The sequence below is a fragment of the Galleria mellonella genome, unplaced genomic scaffold, assembly GCF_026898425.1.
Source record: "Galleria mellonella isolate WM207_F2 unplaced genomic scaffold, CSIRO_AGI_GalMel_v1 utg116, whole genome shotgun sequence".
NCBI lineage: Eukaryota > Metazoa > Arthropoda > Insecta > Lepidoptera > Pyralidae > Galleria > Galleria mellonella.
In genome coordinates this window covers 1,709,652-1,731,924 of record NW_026441978.1, presented here as the reverse complement: position 1 = coordinate 1,731,924, position 22,273 = coordinate 1,709,652, and the positions used below count along the sequence as shown (strand labels likewise).

General features: G+C 33.4%; 1 protein-coding gene across 2 annotated transcripts; it reads left to right on the top strand.

Annotated features, from left to right (window-relative positions):
• The first annotated feature begins 503 nt into the window (after positions 1-503).
• On the top strand, positions 504-21,805 carry LOC113514657 (probable cytochrome P450 9f2). 2 transcript variants are annotated; one of them, XM_052894705.1, is made up of 11 exons: positions 504-748; positions 8,161-8,537; positions 10,089-10,252; positions 11,594-11,710; positions 12,735-12,940; positions 14,344-14,479; positions 15,367-15,453; positions 16,306-16,524; positions 17,191-17,288; positions 19,080-19,248; positions 21,510-21,805. In XM_052894705.1, the coding sequence occupies exons 2-11, from the start codon at positions 8,329-8,331 to the stop codon at positions 21,674-21,676; spliced, it is 1,572 nt and encodes a 523-aa protein (XP_052750665.1). In that variant the 5' UTR covers positions 504-748; positions 8,161-8,328; the 3' UTR covers positions 21,677-21,805. The 2 variants fall into 2 exon arrangements, with proteins under 2 accessions (XP_052750665.1, XP_052750668.1); XM_052894708.1 differs by lacking the exon at positions 8,161-8,537.
• The last annotated feature ends 468 nt before the right edge of the window (positions 21,806-22,273 follow it).

Here is a 22,273-nt window from a genome sequence, read left to right as displayed (position 1 = left end):
ACCGTTGAACATAGCGGAGCTCCCTGTCGTATCAAGAGTGAACAATTATAGTAAACCACGTGGTCATTATATAAAATATATCACAATTATTGTTGATGGAAGTCCTAAAGAAGCTATATTTAAATAAGTGTCAATGGACTAACAGAAATTGGGTATTTATGTTATATTATTTGTTATATATCAAAAATAAAGTAAAATAAGTAAATATATGATTTAATAGTATAATATCTAAATTAAAGGAACTATAAAAACTTGTGCTTTATTTCTATTTATTACTAAGAGGCTTACAACTTTTATATTGCTAAAGAATATATTATATACATATATGTAAAGTTAGTATTACGTAGTACCCCACATATCATTTTATATATATATTAAATATTATAAATAAGAAATTGCCTTTCTAAGACGTTTATAAAGCCCCCCCCCCCCTCATAATAGTTTTTCTTATATATCTTCCATGTACAGACCAGTTACGATTTTACTATATGTATTGATTTATTATTTTATCCTCTTCCCTCCGGACCGCGGAAGCGTTTAGACGTGTCCACTTATTTATTTGTTTAATAAATTAAAAACCGAGTACTTGGCAAGCAAAAAGTAATTGTAGTTGTTAGTGATCTAAGGTTGGAAATACTTGGGAGTTAAGACGAAGACAACATTGTAAACTACGCAGCGCGTGCGGTGACCACTCCCCCCGCGTGCATTCACTTGTCGGCCGCTTAGATTATAAGCGACAGCGATTATAGTGAGTAATTATTAATTTCACTTGTAATAATTTTTACATTCAATCAGTGTGAATATTATATTGCAAAGCGATTTATAGATTATATAAGAACCAGAATGCCTATAAATCGCTCTCCAACGAAACCTTCAGCGACAACCAAATTAAGTTGTCTGACACTTCAACATAGCTCATCTGAGCCAAATATTGCAGTCAATAGACAAACAAATAATCCTGATGGTGAATCGCTGTGTATTACATCACGTGCCAAACGCAAATGTTCGGACTCGAGATCAGATCTAAACAATGATTTATCAGCTTTTATGTTAGAAATAAGAACTATGATCTCAGATTTTAAAGACCAACAGAATAAAAATATGGAAAAGATTTATGAAACGGTGGAAAAAATTAAGATGCAGAATAGTGATATACAATTGTCAATAAATTTCTTATCACAAAATTACGAAATTTTAAAACATCAAATTGACCAGTTGCAGGCGGACCGTAACAGTAATTTGATACATATACGAGAATTAGAGGATAAGTTGGAAAGAATGGAACGTAGCGCTAGATCTACTTGTGTAGAAATTAGAAATATCCCTGTAAAGAAACAGGAGTCTAAAGAGGATTTATTGAACACGGTAATAAAGACTGGGGCTATAATTAATGTTTCTATTCAGCCACATGAAGTAAAGAATGTTTTTCGTGTAACCGCGAGAGATCCATCAAATAAGACCGTCATTGTAGATTTCAACAGCAATATTTTGAAAGAAAAATTTATTCAAATGTCTAAAAGGTACCGTAAAGAGGGAAAGTCATTAACTACTGAACATCTGAAAATTAGTGGGCCATCAAAACCGTTATTTATATCTGAAAACTTGTCACCTAAGATGAAGAGATTATTCTATTTTGCTCGAGATTTCTCGAAGAGTAATGGTTACCGCTACTGCTGGACGGTCAATGGAAAAATATTTATAAGAAAAAATGATGGTGATACTTTGCATTATATTAAAGATGAGATAGATTTACAAAATTTGAGTGCCGCTAAGTGACTAGTTGTTTTTGTTCACTGCAGTAATTGTATTCTTTGTATTGTACTCCATTTAACCATAATCTTTGTAGTGATCCCTATTTTTGTCACAATATTAATTTATTACCACTATTTATTATTGTCAAATACTTTTAATTATCTGATATATGCAACAATAAACTGTTCTAATCATATTACACTTTACACAACATTTTTACACTTACACATATTTTTTTTCGTGTGTGTGCAGATTCATTCTAATTTAAAAGAAGCCAATTCTTTTCAATACATTTTTTATATTATTAATTTTATTTATATTGTAGATAATTGTAACTTTAATAGTAAACTTAATTTATATACCTCGAAAATATTTGTAAAATCGTATAACATGTTAATTTCATCTATAGATAATGGATAGTACACAAATCGCTAATGATATAGATCAATTAACAGTTTTTAATTCCTATATAACTTCCCCAGAGCAATGTAACACTTATTTAACTAATGTTACAGATTCCCTTAAAATTATACATCTCAATATAAGAAGTCTAGGTAATACCACAAATTTTAATAATCTCTTAATACTTCTAAAAAGAATTAGCATAAATATTGATGTCATTGTTCTATCGGAGTGTTGGCTTAGTAAGTGTCCATTTATTCCAGTTATACCTGAATTTGTATCCCATAGCACTGACTTCAAAAATCAAAATGATGGAGTAGTAATTTATATTAGACACTATATCGCTCATACTATTGAAAAGCCAGTATTTGTTGATGCTAACTGTTTAATCTTGAAACTTTCTACTGAGGTAGTTCTTATTGCATTATATCGTTCTCCATCATATCAAAATATTAACAATTTTATACATAGTCTGAATATAATTTTTAACTCGCTAAAAATATTTAAAACTATAGTGCTTGTTGGTGATATTAATATAAATATAACACCTAATAACAATGACAATAATTCAGATATATATCTTAATACAATTTTAATGAATGGTATGCTGCCAGGACACTATTTCCCAACGCGTAACGAAAACTGTTTAGATCATGTAATGATTAAATCTAATAAACCAGCAATGACATTGATTCTTGACTCCTTAATTACAGATCATTCTCCTTTAGTTATTCTTTGCACACTTAAAGTCGTTAAACAAAAACATACTAGTTTTTCTAAGCGAACAGATATTTCTGCTTGCATATCTGAACTTGATAAGACTGACTTTTCTTCCGTAATACATTCTAATGATGCAAATGCTGCGGCTAGCACCTTGGTCAATATTATTTCTAAAGTAGTTCACAATAACACTCGCACTATAAATATTTCTAACAAAAATAGAATCATTAAACCTTGGATAACAACAGGACTCTTGCGATGTATACGTAATAGAGATAAACTTTATAAAAAATCAAAAAGAAACCCAAACAATGATATAGCTAAGGTAATTTATGCACGTTACAAGTATTTTTGTAATAATTTACTTAAAAAAGTAAAACGTGAATATGAGCGAAGGGAATTCTATAAAAATCGAAATAATCTAAAAGGTACATGGAATCTCATAAAGTCTGTGTCTAATCTTCACAATAAAAAAGTGTCGGCTAGTGAGCTTCTTTCAATGCATACTGACCCTTTACAGTCAATTAATGAAGTTAATAATTATTTTTCTAATGTTGGAAAAAATTTAGCATCGAAAATTGTATCCTGTCCTGGTGTCTCTTCCTCTACCACCTCTAATTCTGATGTTGATTTACAATGCTCAATAGCTCAACCATTACATTCTATGGTTATATATAACACAGACAATGAAGAAATCGAACGCATTATTACAGGTCTAAAATCGGATTGTGCGATTGGTTATGACAACATTTCAGCTACTTTGATTAAAGCTGCTAAACATACTTTAGTTCCAATCATTTGTCATGTTTTTAATGTTTGTATATCTTCTGGAATTTTCCCTGTAGTGTTTAAAAAAGCACTTGTACATCCTATATATAAAAGCGGAAACAGAGATAGTGTCAGTAATTATAGGCCAATTTCTATATTAACAACATTATCAAAAATCTTTGAGAAAATTCTAAATTATAGGCTTATAAAATATTTAAATAAACATAATATTATTGCTACTAACCAGTTCGGCTTTACATCTGGAAAAAGCACAGAAGATGCCATTTTGGAATTATCTGGCTCTGTAACTAACCACATTAATAATAAGTTTAAGACTATTGCAATATTTCTCGATTTGTCAAAGGCATTTGACACTGTCTCTGTCCCGTTATTAATTCGCAAATTGGAGCAAATTGGTATAAGAGGTATATCGCTTGAAATCTTTTCAAGTTACTTGTGCAATCGTTCACAATTTGTAAAAATTGATAACTATATTAGCGGGGAAGAGTTTCTTAACTACGGCATTCCACAAGGTAGCGTCCTCGGACCAACGCTGTTCCTGATTTATGTAAATGAGCTTTGTAAGATCGAACTACCAAATTGTAAAATAGTAACCTACGCTGACGATACTGTCATAATTGTTCATGGTAAGGATTGGTCTGAGGCTCAGATGTATGCTGAATCTTCACTTCAACATGTGATGCGATGGCTTTCCTATAATTTATTAACACTAAACCTAGATAAGACAAAATACATCACTTTTGCTCCAAGATTATCTTCTCAACCCTCTCCCTCGTTTTCCTTGACTGCACATATGTGTAAGTCATCAAATGTCAATTGTCAATGTGTTAAAATTACCCGTACTAATAATATAAAATACCTCGGTATACAAATTGACAGTACCTTGTCATGGAATGTTCAAGTTGAATCATTAATATCAAGAGTTCGAAAATTAATTTATATTTTTAAAAACCTCAGAAATTGCGCAGATTTAAATACCTTGAAAAATGTATATTTTGCCCTCGCTCATTCTATTATAGGATATTGTATCCCAGTTTGGGGAGGCTCTGGAAAATGCTTATTTTTAAAATTGGAAAGAGCCCAACGAGTTGTTTTGAAAGTTATGATCAATAAACCAATTTATCACCCAACAAATGAGCTCTATAGTTTTTGTAATGTATTGACTGTAAGACAAACATATATATTTAGAACAGTATTACGTAGACATTCGAATACTACATTTAATGCGGCTAATGACAATAACAAACGTAGACCTAATAAGATTTGTCACACTCCATTCACAAATTTAGTAACAGTACGACGTCAATACCAATATCAAAGTTCAGTATTATATAATAAAGTTAACAAAGAACTTACCATATATCCACGTACATTTCGTGAATGTAAAAAAATACTGTACCAATGGCTTCATAAATTAGACTATGACAGCACCGAAAAACTATTATGTACTTAAATTAAAATAACTACGTTTGTATATATTAAATAAACACACACACACACACACACACACACACACACACACACACACACACACACACACACACACACACACACACACACACACACACACACACACACACACACACACACACACACACACACACACACACACACACACACACACACACACACACACACACACACACACACACACACACACACACACACACACACACACACACACACACACACACACACACACACACACACACACACACACACACACACACACACACACACACACACACACACACACACACACACACACACACACACACACACACACACACACACACACACACACACACACACACACACACACACACACACACACACACACACACACACACACACACACACACACACACACACACACACACACACACACACACACACACACACACACACACACACACACACACACACACACACACACACACACACACACACACACACACACACACACACACACACACACACACCACACACACACACACACACACACACACACACACACACACACACACACACACACACACACACACACACACACACACACACACACACACACACACACACACACACACACACACACACACACACACACACACACACACACACACACACACACACACACACACACACACACACACACACACACACACACACACACACACACACACACACACACACACACACACACACACACACACACACACACACACACACACACACACACACACACACACACACACACACACACACACACACACACACACACACACACACACACACACACACACACACACACACACACACACACACACACACACACACACACACACACACACACACACACACACACACACACACACACACACACACACACACACACACACACACACACACACACACACACACACACACACACACACACACACACACACACACACACACACACACACACACACACACACACACACACACACACACACACACACACACACACACACACACACACACACACACACACACACACACACACACACACACACACACATACACATACACATACACATACACATACACATACACATACACATACACATACACATACACATACACATACACATACACATACACATACACATACACATACACATACACATACACATACACATACACATACACATACACATACACATACACATACACATACACATACACATACACATACACATACACATACACATACACATACACATACACATACACATACACACACATACACATACACATACACATACACATACACATACACATACACATACACATACACATACACATACACATACACATACACACACACGCACGCACACTAACTTCCAAATACTATATAACTTATACTAGTTCCTTTGCATGCTATATAACTAAACTAATATAATATAACAACATAATAATAAAATGTAAAAATAAATGTAAAACTAAATGTCTAAATATTTATATGTATGTTGAGCACATATATATGTGCTACATGTAGGTATATGTTTTTTTTCTTGTTTAATTAACAGTTTTATTTATTATACTGGAACGCTAGCGCTTCTGCCTTGAGGAGGTGGGCGTTGACAGCCACGACACAGTTATTTTTAATTAATGTGGCTGTTATCGTACACTACCCTACAATTGTAATTTTTTTTTTTTTATGGTTCCAATAAATACAAATACAAATACAAAATATTGAAATAAATTCCGCAAGTAGGTGCCTCAGATCAATGTAAATAAACGTTTTATGCTATTAAACCGACTGCCGCAAAAAGGAGAGTAATGTTTTTCGAATGTACGTATATTTTTTTAGACAAATTCGATGTCTAGCTAGTATCTAAAAACAACTTTGTTGGAATTAATTGAAGTTTAGAAAATATACTTGAATATACTTGAATCTACATCATTATATTACTTCTCTTATGTTAGAACATTCTTATTGTATATATTGTATAAAACGAGTACCTTCTTTAAAAAATAACATGTTCCATTTCTTATTTTTCCTACTCCCATCATCTGTTAACTATCCACTGCTAAACATAGGCATCACTATACGAGATGCCAGTGGTTGCCATGTTTGGCAGGCGGGTTGGCAACCGCAGTTAGGCTTTGATGTTATTTTAAGAGAAAGCTATTATGGAGTGATAGATATTAATTAAATAATAATATATTAGGTACTAGGTAATTAGTATTCAGTAGGAGTTTCTACAAGAAATTCTTTTAGTTTATTTTTATAACATGCAATAGAATTAATACGTGAAATCTTTTATATATTTTCGTAACCTTGTAATACAGCTGCGCATTCTCAAACTGTACTTAGATATTTTTATCCTTAAAACATATAATACCTTTTTTCTCTAATATAACTGTAGCTTTTTTTCTTTTCATGTAACAATAACTCAAGAGCATTTATATTTAGAGTTTCATTTACAATACTATTTTTGGAATGAGCAAAGTAAAAGGGACATAACCTTCTACATAGAGTGAAATCTGACACGCTTTACCTGCATCACATAAATTATTCATTGAATTCAAAGAGAAGTGGCCCCAGGATTGATCCTTATAGAACGACAAATACAAATCTAATAATAATACAATATCTTTCTCCTCTCAAAAGGAAGTTCTCAATTTCCTTTGTTTATTGTGTCTGTGCTAATTATGTTACCTAATCTGAACCGATTTTGAGGATAAGAGGTCATTAGTAATGGGTTATAACAACGTCATTGCTATCTATTAATGGATGATAATGAAATAGTAACCCTACCTGCGCTATCGGTATACACCAGCGGGGCACCCGTGAAGGATGATAGGTGAGGAAGAAGCAGGTCAGTTATATATATATATATATATATATATATATATATATATATATATATATATATATATATATATAGTTAATAAATAAATATACAAATAATAATACCTTAATAAATGTACCCTTCGTATTACGTCTAGTACAAGAAAATATATTTAATCAAAAACCTTCTACGTATGTCGCATCAACTATAGAATCTGTCGTATGTACTTCAATCACAATATGATATTAATATCAACGAAGCAAGGTCAATTCTGCTCCACGGCCATTCATCTATCAAAAGCGACAACAACTAGTACTGCGACAGTATGATTGGAGAACTTATAATATTTATAATCACCTCTACATTTTTTTATTACTTGTACGTGTATAAGAAAATACACTATTTCTTTGAGAGAAGAGGTGTGAAATTTCTATCCGGCGTTCCGATGTTCGGAAACATGTATGACAGTACATTTGCCAAAAAACATTATGTAGAAGATTTAAACGCTGTATACAGAGCTTTCCCGGATGAAAAGTGAGTGAGTTTTAGTTGATTACTATTTTTTTATTAAAGTTTGCATGTAAAAAATATATAAAGAATCTTTATACTTTATTGTACATAAAACATACTGTTAATCACAATTCATTATAAAAATAATGTACAAAGGCGAGCTTATCTCTAATAAGAGATTTCTTCCAGCAAAACCTTTTCATGTAGATATTTCTTCTAGCAGATAATTTTGTCCACCTATATATTATACACTGACGGGGCAACAATAAGGGATTATTGGTGATGATAAAAAGGCAGGCCCTCTAGACAAGTGGCAAGCAAATTCATCGATAGAATCGACATCGCTAGTGAGTCCGTGAGATAAAATTAGAATGAGACATTCGACGTTGCTATCTCATTTTATCTCACGGACTCGCTAGCAATGTCAACTCCATCGATGAATTCTCTGGGTTAGATCAGTTAAACCATCGTGGCGAATACAACGATAAATTACTTACTTACTTACCAGAGGGAGACTTTGTACAAAAGTCGATTGCTTGGGCACCTCTGTCCCATTCGTGTTTCAACCGTGAAGTAGTTGTATTTGCATGGCTGTGTTTCGGTTTGAAGGGTGGGATATGGCGTGAGTTTACAGGTTACAGAGGAATAACACCTGAGTCCTCAGGAATGGCAACGCATGGGGGTATCATGGGCGAAACAGTATACTCTGTTATGTCTATAGGCGACGGTTATCACTTTCCATCAGGTGGACCGCATCTTGTTTGCCACTTTAAGTTGTATAAAAAAAAAATTGTCATGATGACTTTCAGGGGAAACTGTGTGGAAGTCGACCTGAAAAGGGTATATTAATAGCAATAGGGGCTAACCTCCCCATTATTAATAATCCCCTCCCCCTACTTATATATTTAAATCATGTCATCGCCATATTAAACGTTTATCTGTCCAGTGCTGAACATAGATTTCCCCCATATACTACCATATGGAAAGGGGCCATTCCTTATAGCAGTTTACCATTGGGGGATCTTGGCCCAATGTTTTAAGTCATATTTTTACCCGCAAATAAGAGGGGATTGTTAGTAATAAGAACTAATAATTACATTTAAATTGACCATCAAATACCATTGTGATTAACTCCTGGTGAAGTCGTCGCGATGAACTAACTATCCTGACTTCATACTCATTTACCATCTCTCACCGATACAGAAAAAAATAAAAAATACAAGCTACGCCAAAAAATTATGTTTTGATAGATAGACACCTAAATAATTTAAATGCATTACAGCACACTAATAACAATACAAACATACACATACATAAAACAGACATACACAGTAAAAGAGATAGAAGAATGAAAAACAAAAAAGCAACAAAAAAAAACAAAAAGCAAAATATATAAAACAACAATTTCCTTCTTTCATACGTGTGCCATAATAACACAAAATGGTCACAACTCAGTTTATTGCTTTGCCCTGAAAAGAGCAAAACACTGATATTCTGTTGATACCAAGAGTCAGTCTCGAAATTCTTTAATAAAAATAATAATAAAAAAAGAAATCCGTTTACAAATATTTACAGGTACGTTGGTCTCATAGAAGGCTGTACGCCAATAGTCTTGATCCGAGATCCTGACTTGATAAAAATGATTACCATTAAAGATTTTGATCATTTTGTAAACCACAAAGAATTCTTCGATAAAGACATAGATCCGTTGTTCGGTGGAAGTCTTTTTATGATGAAAGGTATGTATTATAGTGATCAGTATTTTTTATTTACTTACATTCGTATAAAAATTTTTCGTGAACAATATCCTAAGAATAAGCTCATAAGAAAAAAAAGGGATTATATAAATCACTACGGATTTAGATTATGCCCGAACATGCGAACTATAGGCGACGGTTACCACCTTCCATCAGGTGGACCGTCAGCTTGTTTGCTATTCTAAGTTGTATAAAAAAAAAACATTCTCGTGAATTTTCATTTTTGAAATAAATAAATATTTTATTTTAATTATAAATATTAAAATATAATATATTATATAATTTTGATAATTTTTTTTAATTTACCTCCCAGTTCGGAATGAAATTTCCGCTGAGATGAACGGACAAAAAACTTAGCTGTTGCTTTTCAACTTTTTTCAAATAAAACTTGAGCTTTTGATAAAATGACAAGAGAACTACAATCAATTACGAATCATGTTTGTTTGTTATTGACTAACTTCCGGGCGCCATATTCACTCTCTACTGTAAGAGGAGCCTATTTAGCCAACTGTTTATTGCCAAACTGGTCATCATGCAATAATTTCCTTCTTCTGATATATTGTGCTTTGTCCCTTTAATGGTCTCATATCCTGGGGGTAAAAGTAATAATACAATATCTATTCTTTTTCTCGGTCTCTATGCCACACTATTCACATTATTGATATAGACAAAAACTTTATCTATATAAAAGATTGGCGTGAATTTACTGGGTACAGAGGAATAACACCCGAGTCCTCGGGAATGGCAACGCATGGGGGGTATCATGGGCGAAACAGTATAGTCTGTTATGTCCATGGCACTGCTCACGTCTATAGGCGACGGTTACCACTTTCCATCAGGTGGGCCGTCAGCTTGTTTGCCATTCTAAGTTGTATAAAAAAAAAAAAAGATAATAAATCATTTAATGTGAAAATTTCGAGAATGGTTGGGCCAATCGATAATTATTTTTTTCACAAATACTCTTTGAAATCCGATGCACGTACTTATGAAGTGAAAAATTGGAAAAATTACCAGGAAATACGTAAAATTCCAATTTTTCCCTTCGTACAAATTGTTCTTAGAAGCCAATACAAAATGTTTCAATCAAATACCTATTGTCAAATAGTATTTGATAAAATAACGTTTATAAGGTATTTTAATAATTAATAATATTTTAATAATACTATATTATTGTTTTAAATTAATATAGTTTATTACGTTTGAATTATATTTTCTGTTACTACTCTCTACGGTCGACTGGTAGATAACGCCATTATGGTGTTATGTCCGCCATTTACACTATCTAGGTGTATTAAAGTTTAATAAATAAATAAATAATTACAGATGACAAATGGCGTGACATGCGAGTGACTCTGAGCCCAGCGTTCACTGGATCCAAGATGAGGCTCATGATGAACTTTATGAGCGAAGTCGGCCATAACATCACGGATCACATAAAAGGTTGAACAGCAAAACTTTTAAGTGTTAACAGTATGCACGTACTGTTGAATAGTTTCCGCCATCTTGTTTTTTTTTTTGGATGCAAGGTTTTTTTCTTTCAGAAAACTGACCACGAATGTGATCAAATTTGTAAACGATCTTTTTTTTTCATATTTTCTCACTAAATCATTGTACTTATACCGAACTACTAATCGTCAGGAGGGGATTGTTAGTAATGCGAACTGCCAGTTGCATTGCTAGCAATATACCCTGTCAGGTTGACCTCTACATGGTCCCCCCTAGAACTCATCATGCTGAATTCCAGATGTATTCTTCTCACTAGTGCCCTGCCGGTGTATACCGTTAGCGCAGGCGGAGTTGTCATTCCATTATTATATATTTTCTTATACAACTTAAAATGGCAAACAATCTGTCGGCCCACCTGATGAAAAGTGGTAACCGTCGCCTATAGACATGAACAATAATACCATGGGCATAACAGAGTATACTGTTTCGCCCATGATACCCCCCATGCGTTGTCATTCCTGAGGACTCGGGTGTTATTCCTCTATACCCTGTAAATTCACGCCATATCCCATTCTTCAAACCGAAACACAGCCATGCAAATAAAACTGCTTCACGGTTGAAACACAAATGGGACAGAGGTACCCAAGCAATCGACTTTTGTACAAAGTCTCCCTCTGGTAAAAAAATACATACAGAGTTGTAAATAATGAACATATATATATGGCTTAACAACACAAATATTCTTTAAATATTATAAGTAAATATAATATCAAAGTGAGAACAGGAACACCAACCCATCATTAAAAAAAAAAGAAACTTATTTACACTAATTGAAATTGGTTTATAAGGAAATTTAGTTTAGGATAAACTCAGGAATATATGTAAATATGAATTAATAACTCTATCAAATATCTACCTACTACCTACTACCACTACTAGTTTATCCTAAATTAATGTTCAAAATTGAAATAAATTTTTTTGTGGAACTCAATTTTAACTGTTGACTCTATCTTTACAGAACATATTTCTGATGAATTTAACGTTGAGGATCTGGTACGTCGGTATACCCTCGACGTCATTGCATCAGCAGGCTTCGGGCTTCAAATCAACTCTGTTAAAGACAAGGAAAATGAATTCTTCAAAATGAGCACAGATCTATTCGTTTCTAATTTCAATCGGAAACTTGCAATGTATATATGTTCTCAATACCCACTATTTGGAAAGGTAATTAAAAGTTATGACCAAGTATTAGATTATATAGATAGAGTATCTCCATACAAATGATACGAGAAAAGCGGGTCAACTTTTTCATACAATTTAGCTTAATAAATATTTTTTTTTATACAACTTTGAATGGCAAACAAGCTGACGGCCCACCTGATGGAAAGTGGTAATCATCGCCTATGGACATGAACAGTACCATAGACATCTATAGGCGACGGTTACCACTTTCCATCAGGTGGGCCGTCAGCTTGTTTGCCATTCTAAGTTGTATAAAAAAAATATGTCCAACTACTTTTGTAAACGAGAGAATTCGTAAGGATTTTCGGAATGATAAGGAAGTTAGATGTCTGTTGCTCTTTCATGCAAAAAGTTATGAATGGATTTTAATAATACTTTGTACACAACTAGCACTAATTAAGTACACGAGATACACAACAGCTAGTAACATAATGTGAATAAAGGAAAAGCAGTGGATGAAGTTAACGCAGATACCGTAATAAGCATGACATTAGAAGGAAATCGCGGGCAAAAACTAGTAAATAATACGAAACGCTATGATTTTGTATAACTTGTTCGCATTTGTTAATGTTATAATCTGTCTAGAAACAAAAAATAATATGGGTCGATGAACAAACACAATTAATTAATACATAACTTAATTAATAAATTATTCATAATATTACAAACTGAGGCCTCTGTGTAAGAGAATGAATAAAATTAAACTAGATACAACATTTTATATCAAAATTATAAATTACTAGCTATTTCATCCGGCTTTTTCTTAGAATCGGTACATAAAATATTCTATGAGCGAATAAACGAACGAGTATACTTTATTTGCATTACATAACATAGGGAATAAGCAAAACAATTAATAAATATAACGATACAATTGTATAATTACAGTAAGGCAGTCTTATTGCTGAGAGCAATCTTTTCAAGACAACCTTAGGACCAATTGTTGTATAAGTATGTATTGTATAATTAAGAAAATTAACACAATTTTAGTAAGTATATAACCTACTCGTGAACCAAATTTCATACAAATCCGTAATTTTAATTTACTGGGTACAGAGGAATAACACCTGAGTCCTCAGGAATGGCAACGCATGGGGGGTATCATGGGCGAAACAGTATACTCTGTTATGTCCATGGTACTGCTCATGTCTATAGGCGACGGTTACCACTTTCCATCAGGTGGGCCGTCAGCTTGTTTGCCATTCTAAGTTCTATAAAAAAAAAAAAAAAAAAAAAAAAAAAAAAAAAATCCGTTTAGTAGTTTTTGCATGAAAGAGTAACAAACATACATTGTACCCACCCACCCGTCGTTACAAACTTTCTCATTTATATTACGTATAATATAGGATTTTTTTTATAATTTTATTTTACAAATTCTTTTACAGAAATTAGGACTTAAAATATTCCCGGAAGAGATCACGTCCTTTTTTAAAAAGACCATTACAAGAACAATGGATTACAGAGAAAAGAACAATGTGGTGCGACATGACATGATACATCTATTAATGGAAGCATCCAAAGGTATGTGGATAATATAAAACAATATATATATATATATTTTTTTATTGGATGAAAATGGAATGGTAACCCCGCTCCTGCGCTAATGGGATACGCTGGCGGGGCACCGGTGAAGGGTGTTCGATGCGGATGAAAACAGGCCAGTTAGCCCATCAGGAATTAATCATAACAGTTTCCAGGGGGAACCGCGAAGAGGTCGACCTGGTTATATTGGATATATTGCTAGCAATGGAATTCTTAGTCCCCATTACTAACAATCCCTTTTCCCCCCTATATATATATATATATATATATATATATATATATATATATATATATATATATATATATATATATATATATATATATATTTTGCCCAATAACAGATATATTAGATATCAGTTATTCAATATACACAATCAAAAAGATATCCCAGTTATTTTTTATTTTATTTATTCTGAATTAGGCACACCAACAGTATACATATTATACATAAATTAAAAAAACATTTCTTATGTAGTATGCTGATATGCATACCTATAGCAGGCGTACACAACATTGACTACAGATTATATGTATATAAATGTCATAATATAATTAATATAATAAATTAAATTTACAATTACATATTCTTTCCTACAAAATTCAATTAAATATAAAACAAGATATAATAAAATAAAATAAAAAGATATCCCAGTTACGCAGACGAAGTCGCGAGTACTAGCTTTAGTAGCACAATAATTACAGTATGGTGTCAAAATGTATTTGTAACCGTATTTTCATTTTACCTTCCCTATTACCAGGTGAAAATATTATATCAATATTTATACTGTGATAATTCGAAATGACTTCAAGAACTGCTCGAGGCGTGATTATTTAACTGCAGTAATTCTATTTGCATATTGTTTAAGGAACTTTGAAAAATACTTCTATTGAAAAAGATGACGTCGGATTCGCTACAACAGAAGAAACCCTGAAACCAAGAAGTGTTACAAGGAGTTAGTATGACAAAATAAATAGATATTTACGTATTTATTAATTAAATTTTAATACACCTACATAATGATGATAATGAATGAAAGTGTAAATGATCGACTTAACACCATATGGCGTTATCTGTCAGTCTACCAGTATACCGTACCAGTCGACAGTATATTAGATTTTCTCAATTCAATCAGTCTCGAAATCTGTAACTAAATATCTTGTTAATGTTCTTACATATTATAAAACATAGTTTTAATTCGTAAATATTTCATTTGGAAATAATAATATTACTTTAATAGTTATGTATATGTATATGTGCGTATATCAATGTTAATCTTACCGCCATTATTTGCTATATTTAGAAAGCCGTGATAGATTTATAGGATTGATAGTAAGGTTCATATTGTAAATAAATTTAATCAATAATTAAAAAAAAACAATAAGTATTTCACAATAAAACAAATAAAATTTTAAAATGTCCAAGTTAACAAAACACTCTCTAGTCGCTGGCCCGTGCGCGGGATGCGCGCGCAGTCAACAATCACAAAGCGCCTGCGCGACCTGCGCGCGCATCTTGCGAATGAGTCCTGTGACCAAGCGCCATGTTATTTATTTATATATATATATATATATATATATATATATATATATATATATATATATATATATATAACAAAATGTTAGTTTGTCTGCTTGTTTTTAACTAATAAAAATTTAAATTAAAAAAGTTGATATACATATATATAATAAACATTGGTGAGTATTATCTCACCACAGATTTAACGAAATGTTTTACATACATATTTATTAACGAAATTGAATAAATAATACATAAGATTTCATTAAGTTGATTAATATGCTTCTAGAATGGACAGAAGATGAAATAATCAGTCAATTGTTTACATTCTTCGCGGCTGGCTTCGACAGCACGGCTGGAGCCATAACTTTTAGTGTCCACGAATTGGCCGTAAATCCAGAGGTCCAGGAAAAATTGTACCAGGAGATCAAGGGATTCGAAGAGTATGGCAAAACTTTGTCTTACGAGAACGTAGCACAATTGAAGTATATGGATTGTGTGATCAATGGTAACATTTTATTTAATTGAAGAGATTTTGTACAAAAGTCGTCTAATTGGATACCTTTGTCCTATTCGTATTTCTGCCGTGAAACAGTTGTTTGCATGGCTATATTTCTATTTGAAGAGTATGATATGCCAGTGAAATTATAGGGTACAGAGGCATAATACCTTAGTCCTCAGGAATGACAATGCATGAAGGCTATTATGAGCGACACAACTCTGTTATGTCCATGCTACTGTTCATGTCTATAGGCGACGGTTACCATTTTCCATCAGATGGGCCGTCAGCTTGTTTGCCATTCAATAGGATTGCAGTGATTGATTTCAAGCTTTTGAAGTTTCTGGAATATGACCGACGGCTCCATACCCACTTGGTGCATATTTTCTGTAACGCCCCATTCTATATTGTAATTTGGTAATGAACAAGAAAAAATACTCGTATGTAAAATGGCGCGAAATCGAAAAAAGTTTTTAAAATAATAAAGGTGTTTCAAATTCAAAATTATTAAAAAGTTAAAAATAAGAAAAGTTTTTATGTAAAAGTATTTATGGCCAGACTAGATATATACTAGTTGTTTATTTATAATCCTTATCAATAATAATACTTGTTTTCATATTTGTCTGTTTTATTTTAATTAATATGCTTTTTAAAATTTTATCGACAAATTCACAGAAACAATGAGAAAGTGGCCACCGTCGATTTTTATGGACAGGGTATGTAGTAAACCTTACAAACTGCCGCCACCTAGAGAAGGTGGAAAGCCTTATCAAGTAAGTATCTAGAGCCTATGTCGATAGAACTTAATGATAAAGATTGTGTCGTAAAAAAAGTCCTTAATTGTAACAATACCAGTATAAATAATAATATAATAAATATAATGCCAATATAAGACCAATCTGTAAGTATATAGTTTTACATAAAAAAAAGAATTTTCCAAATCAGTTTAGAACTGACATAGTTATGAGGTAACAAACATAAACATACGATCTAATTGAAAACCTTCTTTTTCTTAAATTCGGTTAAAACGGTACATAAGTTTTCCTTAAATAATCATAGAGACATTATGTAAAAGAAATTAGTAATAAATAGAAACATACAATCAATTGATCTATAATTAAATATCAACAGAACGGTTTTTAAACCGAGTTAAAAATTGGGAGGTTCTTACGGTGGTATTTTTTTATATTTGTTACCTTATAACTCTGTCAGTTATATACTATCTGGAAGGATATATTTATAGATTGCTTCCATAGAAATTTTATCAAAATCGGTTCAATAGTTAAGTTTGTAAATTAAAATAACAAATAATTGAAGTCGTCCTACCTTTATCCCAATTATATAAATTTTGAAGTCGGCGTAATATGTTTTTGTCCATATTAGCCAAGATTTAGTCCTACGACCAGCTGCCTGCCTGACGTCAACGGATAGACTATGGCGTGAATTTACAGGGTACAGAGGAATAACATCTGAGTCCTCAGGAATGGCAACGCATGGGGGGTATCATGGGCGAAACGGATACTCTGTTATGTTATGTCCATGGTAAAATAATGTGCTCTTGTCTATAGGCGACGGTTACCATTTTCCATCAGGCGGGCCGTCAGCTTGTTTACTATTGTAAGTTGTAGAAAAAAAATTATTTCCTAACTTGGAACATTTTATATACTACTACTTTATATATTCATGCAGGCAAAGACATGGAATACATTTAATATTCAGAGCATCCTAGCATCGATATCCTCTCGAGCGCCTTCTAATTATGCTTTAGCACGTCGACAGGAATTTCCATGTTCCGTTCAGAAGAATAAAGCTAGCAAAACATGCTCTTTTTTTTATACCACTGAGGTGGCAAACGCATGCGGTCCACCTGATGGTACCGAGCGAGCGGTATGAGCGAGATGAGCGGTTACCGTAGCCTATGAACGCCTGCAATAGCAGAGGCATTACGCGCGCGTTGCCAACCCTGAAGAAACCTCTTTACCCCCTTTTGAAGAACCCCATGCTGTAGTCTCTTGGGAAAACCTCGGCAGGGAGCTCATTCCATAACCTGAGTGTTTGTGGGAGAATGCTCATCTTCCACTAGCACTGACTCTGCTCAACGGTGTCATAAGCCCGTATCCGGACTTTGATATATTTCCTTGTAAACTTGTCGAGTTTAGAAGACAATAAATTATTTAGAAAGCGTTTAGTAAATAAAATTTTATTATGTTTCATATTTTGTACATGCAAACGAAGTGTAGGACGACCCCCACTAGATGGAGTGACGACCTCAAATGCGTCGCAGGGAGTCAGTGGATGCAGGTGGTTCAGGACCGTTCTTTATGACAGTCTATGGGGGAGGCTTATGTCCAGCAGTGGACTGATAGTGGCTGAAATGACGATGATGTTTCATATATTGTGGTTGCTATGAGAGCGAATTGGGAAACTGCCAAACTCCTTTAGTTAGTAAATATAATAAATAAATAAATATCATGATATAGTTAATAAAATCTATAGTTTTGTTTACGCTACGCATATAGAAAATTTATTATTTAATCAAATACATTATTTTCCTTTCCTCTCAGTTGAACCCCGGCGATATAGTATACAATATGGTGAATGTCATACATATGGACGAAAAATTCCATCCTAAACCCGAAGTGTTTGACCCTGACCGCTTCTCTGATGAGAACAAGCACAAAATACAACCCTTCACCTTCATGCCCTTTGGTATGGGTCCGAGAAATTGCATCGGTAAGTTTTTTTTTTTTAATGGATGCCCATAAATAGAAGAAAATAAGCTTGTCTTGAAAAGATTGCTCTCAGCAATAAGACCGCCTTACTGTACTTATACAATTGTATCGTTATGTTTGTAAATTGTCTTGTTTATTTCCTATATTGTATAATGCAAATAAAGTATACTCATTCATTCATTCAATAGATTTTATTCTGCAAAGAGAAATCATTATCAGATCAGCCGTTAACTGTCCACTGCTGAACATCGATCTCCCCTTAGGGAGTTTTCCTAGTACTTTCCTAGTACCACGCTTGGCAGGTAAGTTTGCAATCGCATTTTTAACTTTGGTGACGTTTTAAGAGGGACGCTGATGCCCATCCCTCGACCAATAAGCACCTTTAGTTGTCTTTAGAAGGGGTGGTCCATTTTTTGGCAGGACCACACGGTTAAATAGCGAAAACTCGAAAAAAATAACAATCTTAAAATAAGAATTACTAAAGTCAATCAATTCAGGAAACGCATGGGAGATTAATATTGTTCACACCTATAGACAACACTAAGCACTTTTTATTCCACCTGTCATCTTGTTTTCTGCATAAAAATAGTAAAAAAATTAAGAAGAATTAAAAATGTCCTCCTGTTACAAGACGCTAAAAATGGAGAGTAGGTAAACCCAACTTGCGCTGTGGGTATACTTAACTAGCAGAGTACTAGGGAGGCATGACAAATAAGGATGAAAGTGAGACTGTAAACATATCTTTTTTTTTTATTTTCGTTACATAATATCGTTACAAAAAAAGTCATTTCTTTTATGATATTTTTTTTTATATAACTTAGAATAGCAAACAACTTGACGGTCTACCTGATGGAAAGTGATAACCGTCGCCTATAGACATGAGCAGCACCATGGACATAACAGAGTATACTGTTTCGCCCATGATACCCCCCATGCGTTGCCATTCCTGAGGACTCAGGTGTTATTCCTCTGTACCCTGTAAATTCACGCTATATCCCACCCTTCAAACCGATTATGATTAATTACGTGATTATAATTTTTTTTTAATTCCGCTACCATCAGTATATGTGTGACTGCCAACATTCGAAGATGACCACAAAAATTATTGCAATACATGCCTGGACCAAATGATGGTCAGAGATTAATGACTAATATGGAAGGTCATAGAACTTCTGGTAGTAATAGTGGTGGTCAAATATCGAGTGTTGGCAGTCGCACACATACTAATGGTAGCGGAATTAAACAAAATAATTCTAATCAGATAACTAATGATATAGATTTCCACAAGATAACATCTAATTCAATAAATATGCTTTTATGATACTAGAAATAGCAAAAATACTGGCTGAACAACACCACGAACATCTCAAAACACTTTTTTATTCCTTGGAGCATCAGTAATCAGTTTGATTGAGCGATGCGAAAAATTTCTAGTTTTCAACTAACTTCATAAAGATAGAGGTTCTCGATTCGGTTGTATTTTTTTATGTTTGTTACCTCACAATTCTGCCAGTTATAAATAGATTTGAAATATTATTTTAAAAAAATTATTGTTCCATCTGAAAGGACATCACTCTGTTCGAGTCATAGATTACTATTTGCTCTTCTATTGCAGTTGTTTTATTTAATTGTTTTATACAGTAATATTTCATGTATTTATTGTATGTATACATTTATTTATTTAATATATTATGTGTATGTTTATATTATATGAATGTATCAAATATTGCTTTATTTTTTTCTCTATACAAAAATGCACTGCCTACCTATTTCTCAGTTTGCCCAATACTTGACTGGTAGAGAACACCGTCCAGTATTAAGTCCGCCAAATGTACATAGAATTTTGCTGTGCATTAAAGTTTAAATAAATAAAATATCATAGAACTTATATATTAGATCATACACGCGCCATGCCGTCACCGCCACCGCTGTGTAGGTCCCGGCATAGAATAGGCCACGCCTTCCTTCCCCGTGAGTGTCGTAAGAGGCAACTAAGCGAACTTATGGTGGAGGAATAGACAGTAACACTCCTCTTAAAATATCACCAAAATCCAAACTGGAGTTGCCAACCCGTCTGCCAATACCCCCTTATGGGGGGGGGCTATGTTCAACAGTGGACAGTTAAAGGCTGATGCAAAAACATGCCCCATAGAAATTTTATCGAAATCAGTTAAATAATTTAGTTTTTAAATCAAAATAACTGGTTTTACCACAAATTAAGTCGGTTTTTTTTTTTTGTGAAACATAATATTTTGATTATAGCTTCCAGATTTGCCCTTCTCGAAATGAAGGTATTCCTATACGACCTCATTCTCCACTACAAAATTGTGAAAAGTCAGAAGACATCGTACCCAGTTCGCTTAAAGAAGGACGACTTTAGAATCAAGGCCTGTGGTGGCACTTACGTCAAATTTGAATCAAGAACTTGAAGCCGGACTGCAAAAGATTTTTTTTTACTTTACAGTTTTCCGATACGCTCATCGAAGAAAACATCAAAACAATAACATATACTGTATAACTATATTACAATTATATAACAAATAATCCTTTAAGTATTATTTTCCCGTGTTCTTTCTTCATCTTCCACTTTCATTCTCTCCTGTTGTATGTGTGCAATTAAGTATGTGTATGTATGTGTGCAATTTAGCAACCGCATCACAACAGACATGAATTTTAATAGATGGCTCTCTGTTGTGGCGACCTTAACAGAAGACCTATCTAAAAGTTTTGATTTCTACATTTTTTTTTTCTTTATTTATTTATTTATATTTTACTGTACACACTGGTAGTACATACATAAAAATATGACAGAGGTAAGTAAATGTACAAAGGCGAGCTCAACTCTAAAAGAGTTTTCTCCCAGCGAACCCAAAGTGGAAAGGGAAATCAATGTCTTTATGGTATTAGTTTAAAGGTATATAACAATAAATAAATGGATATATAATCTTTATTTACCACTCATAATGAATACATTACAGTGCATAACTATTTAGGTTTCTAAAAACCTTTTGTTTTCTTTAAATATT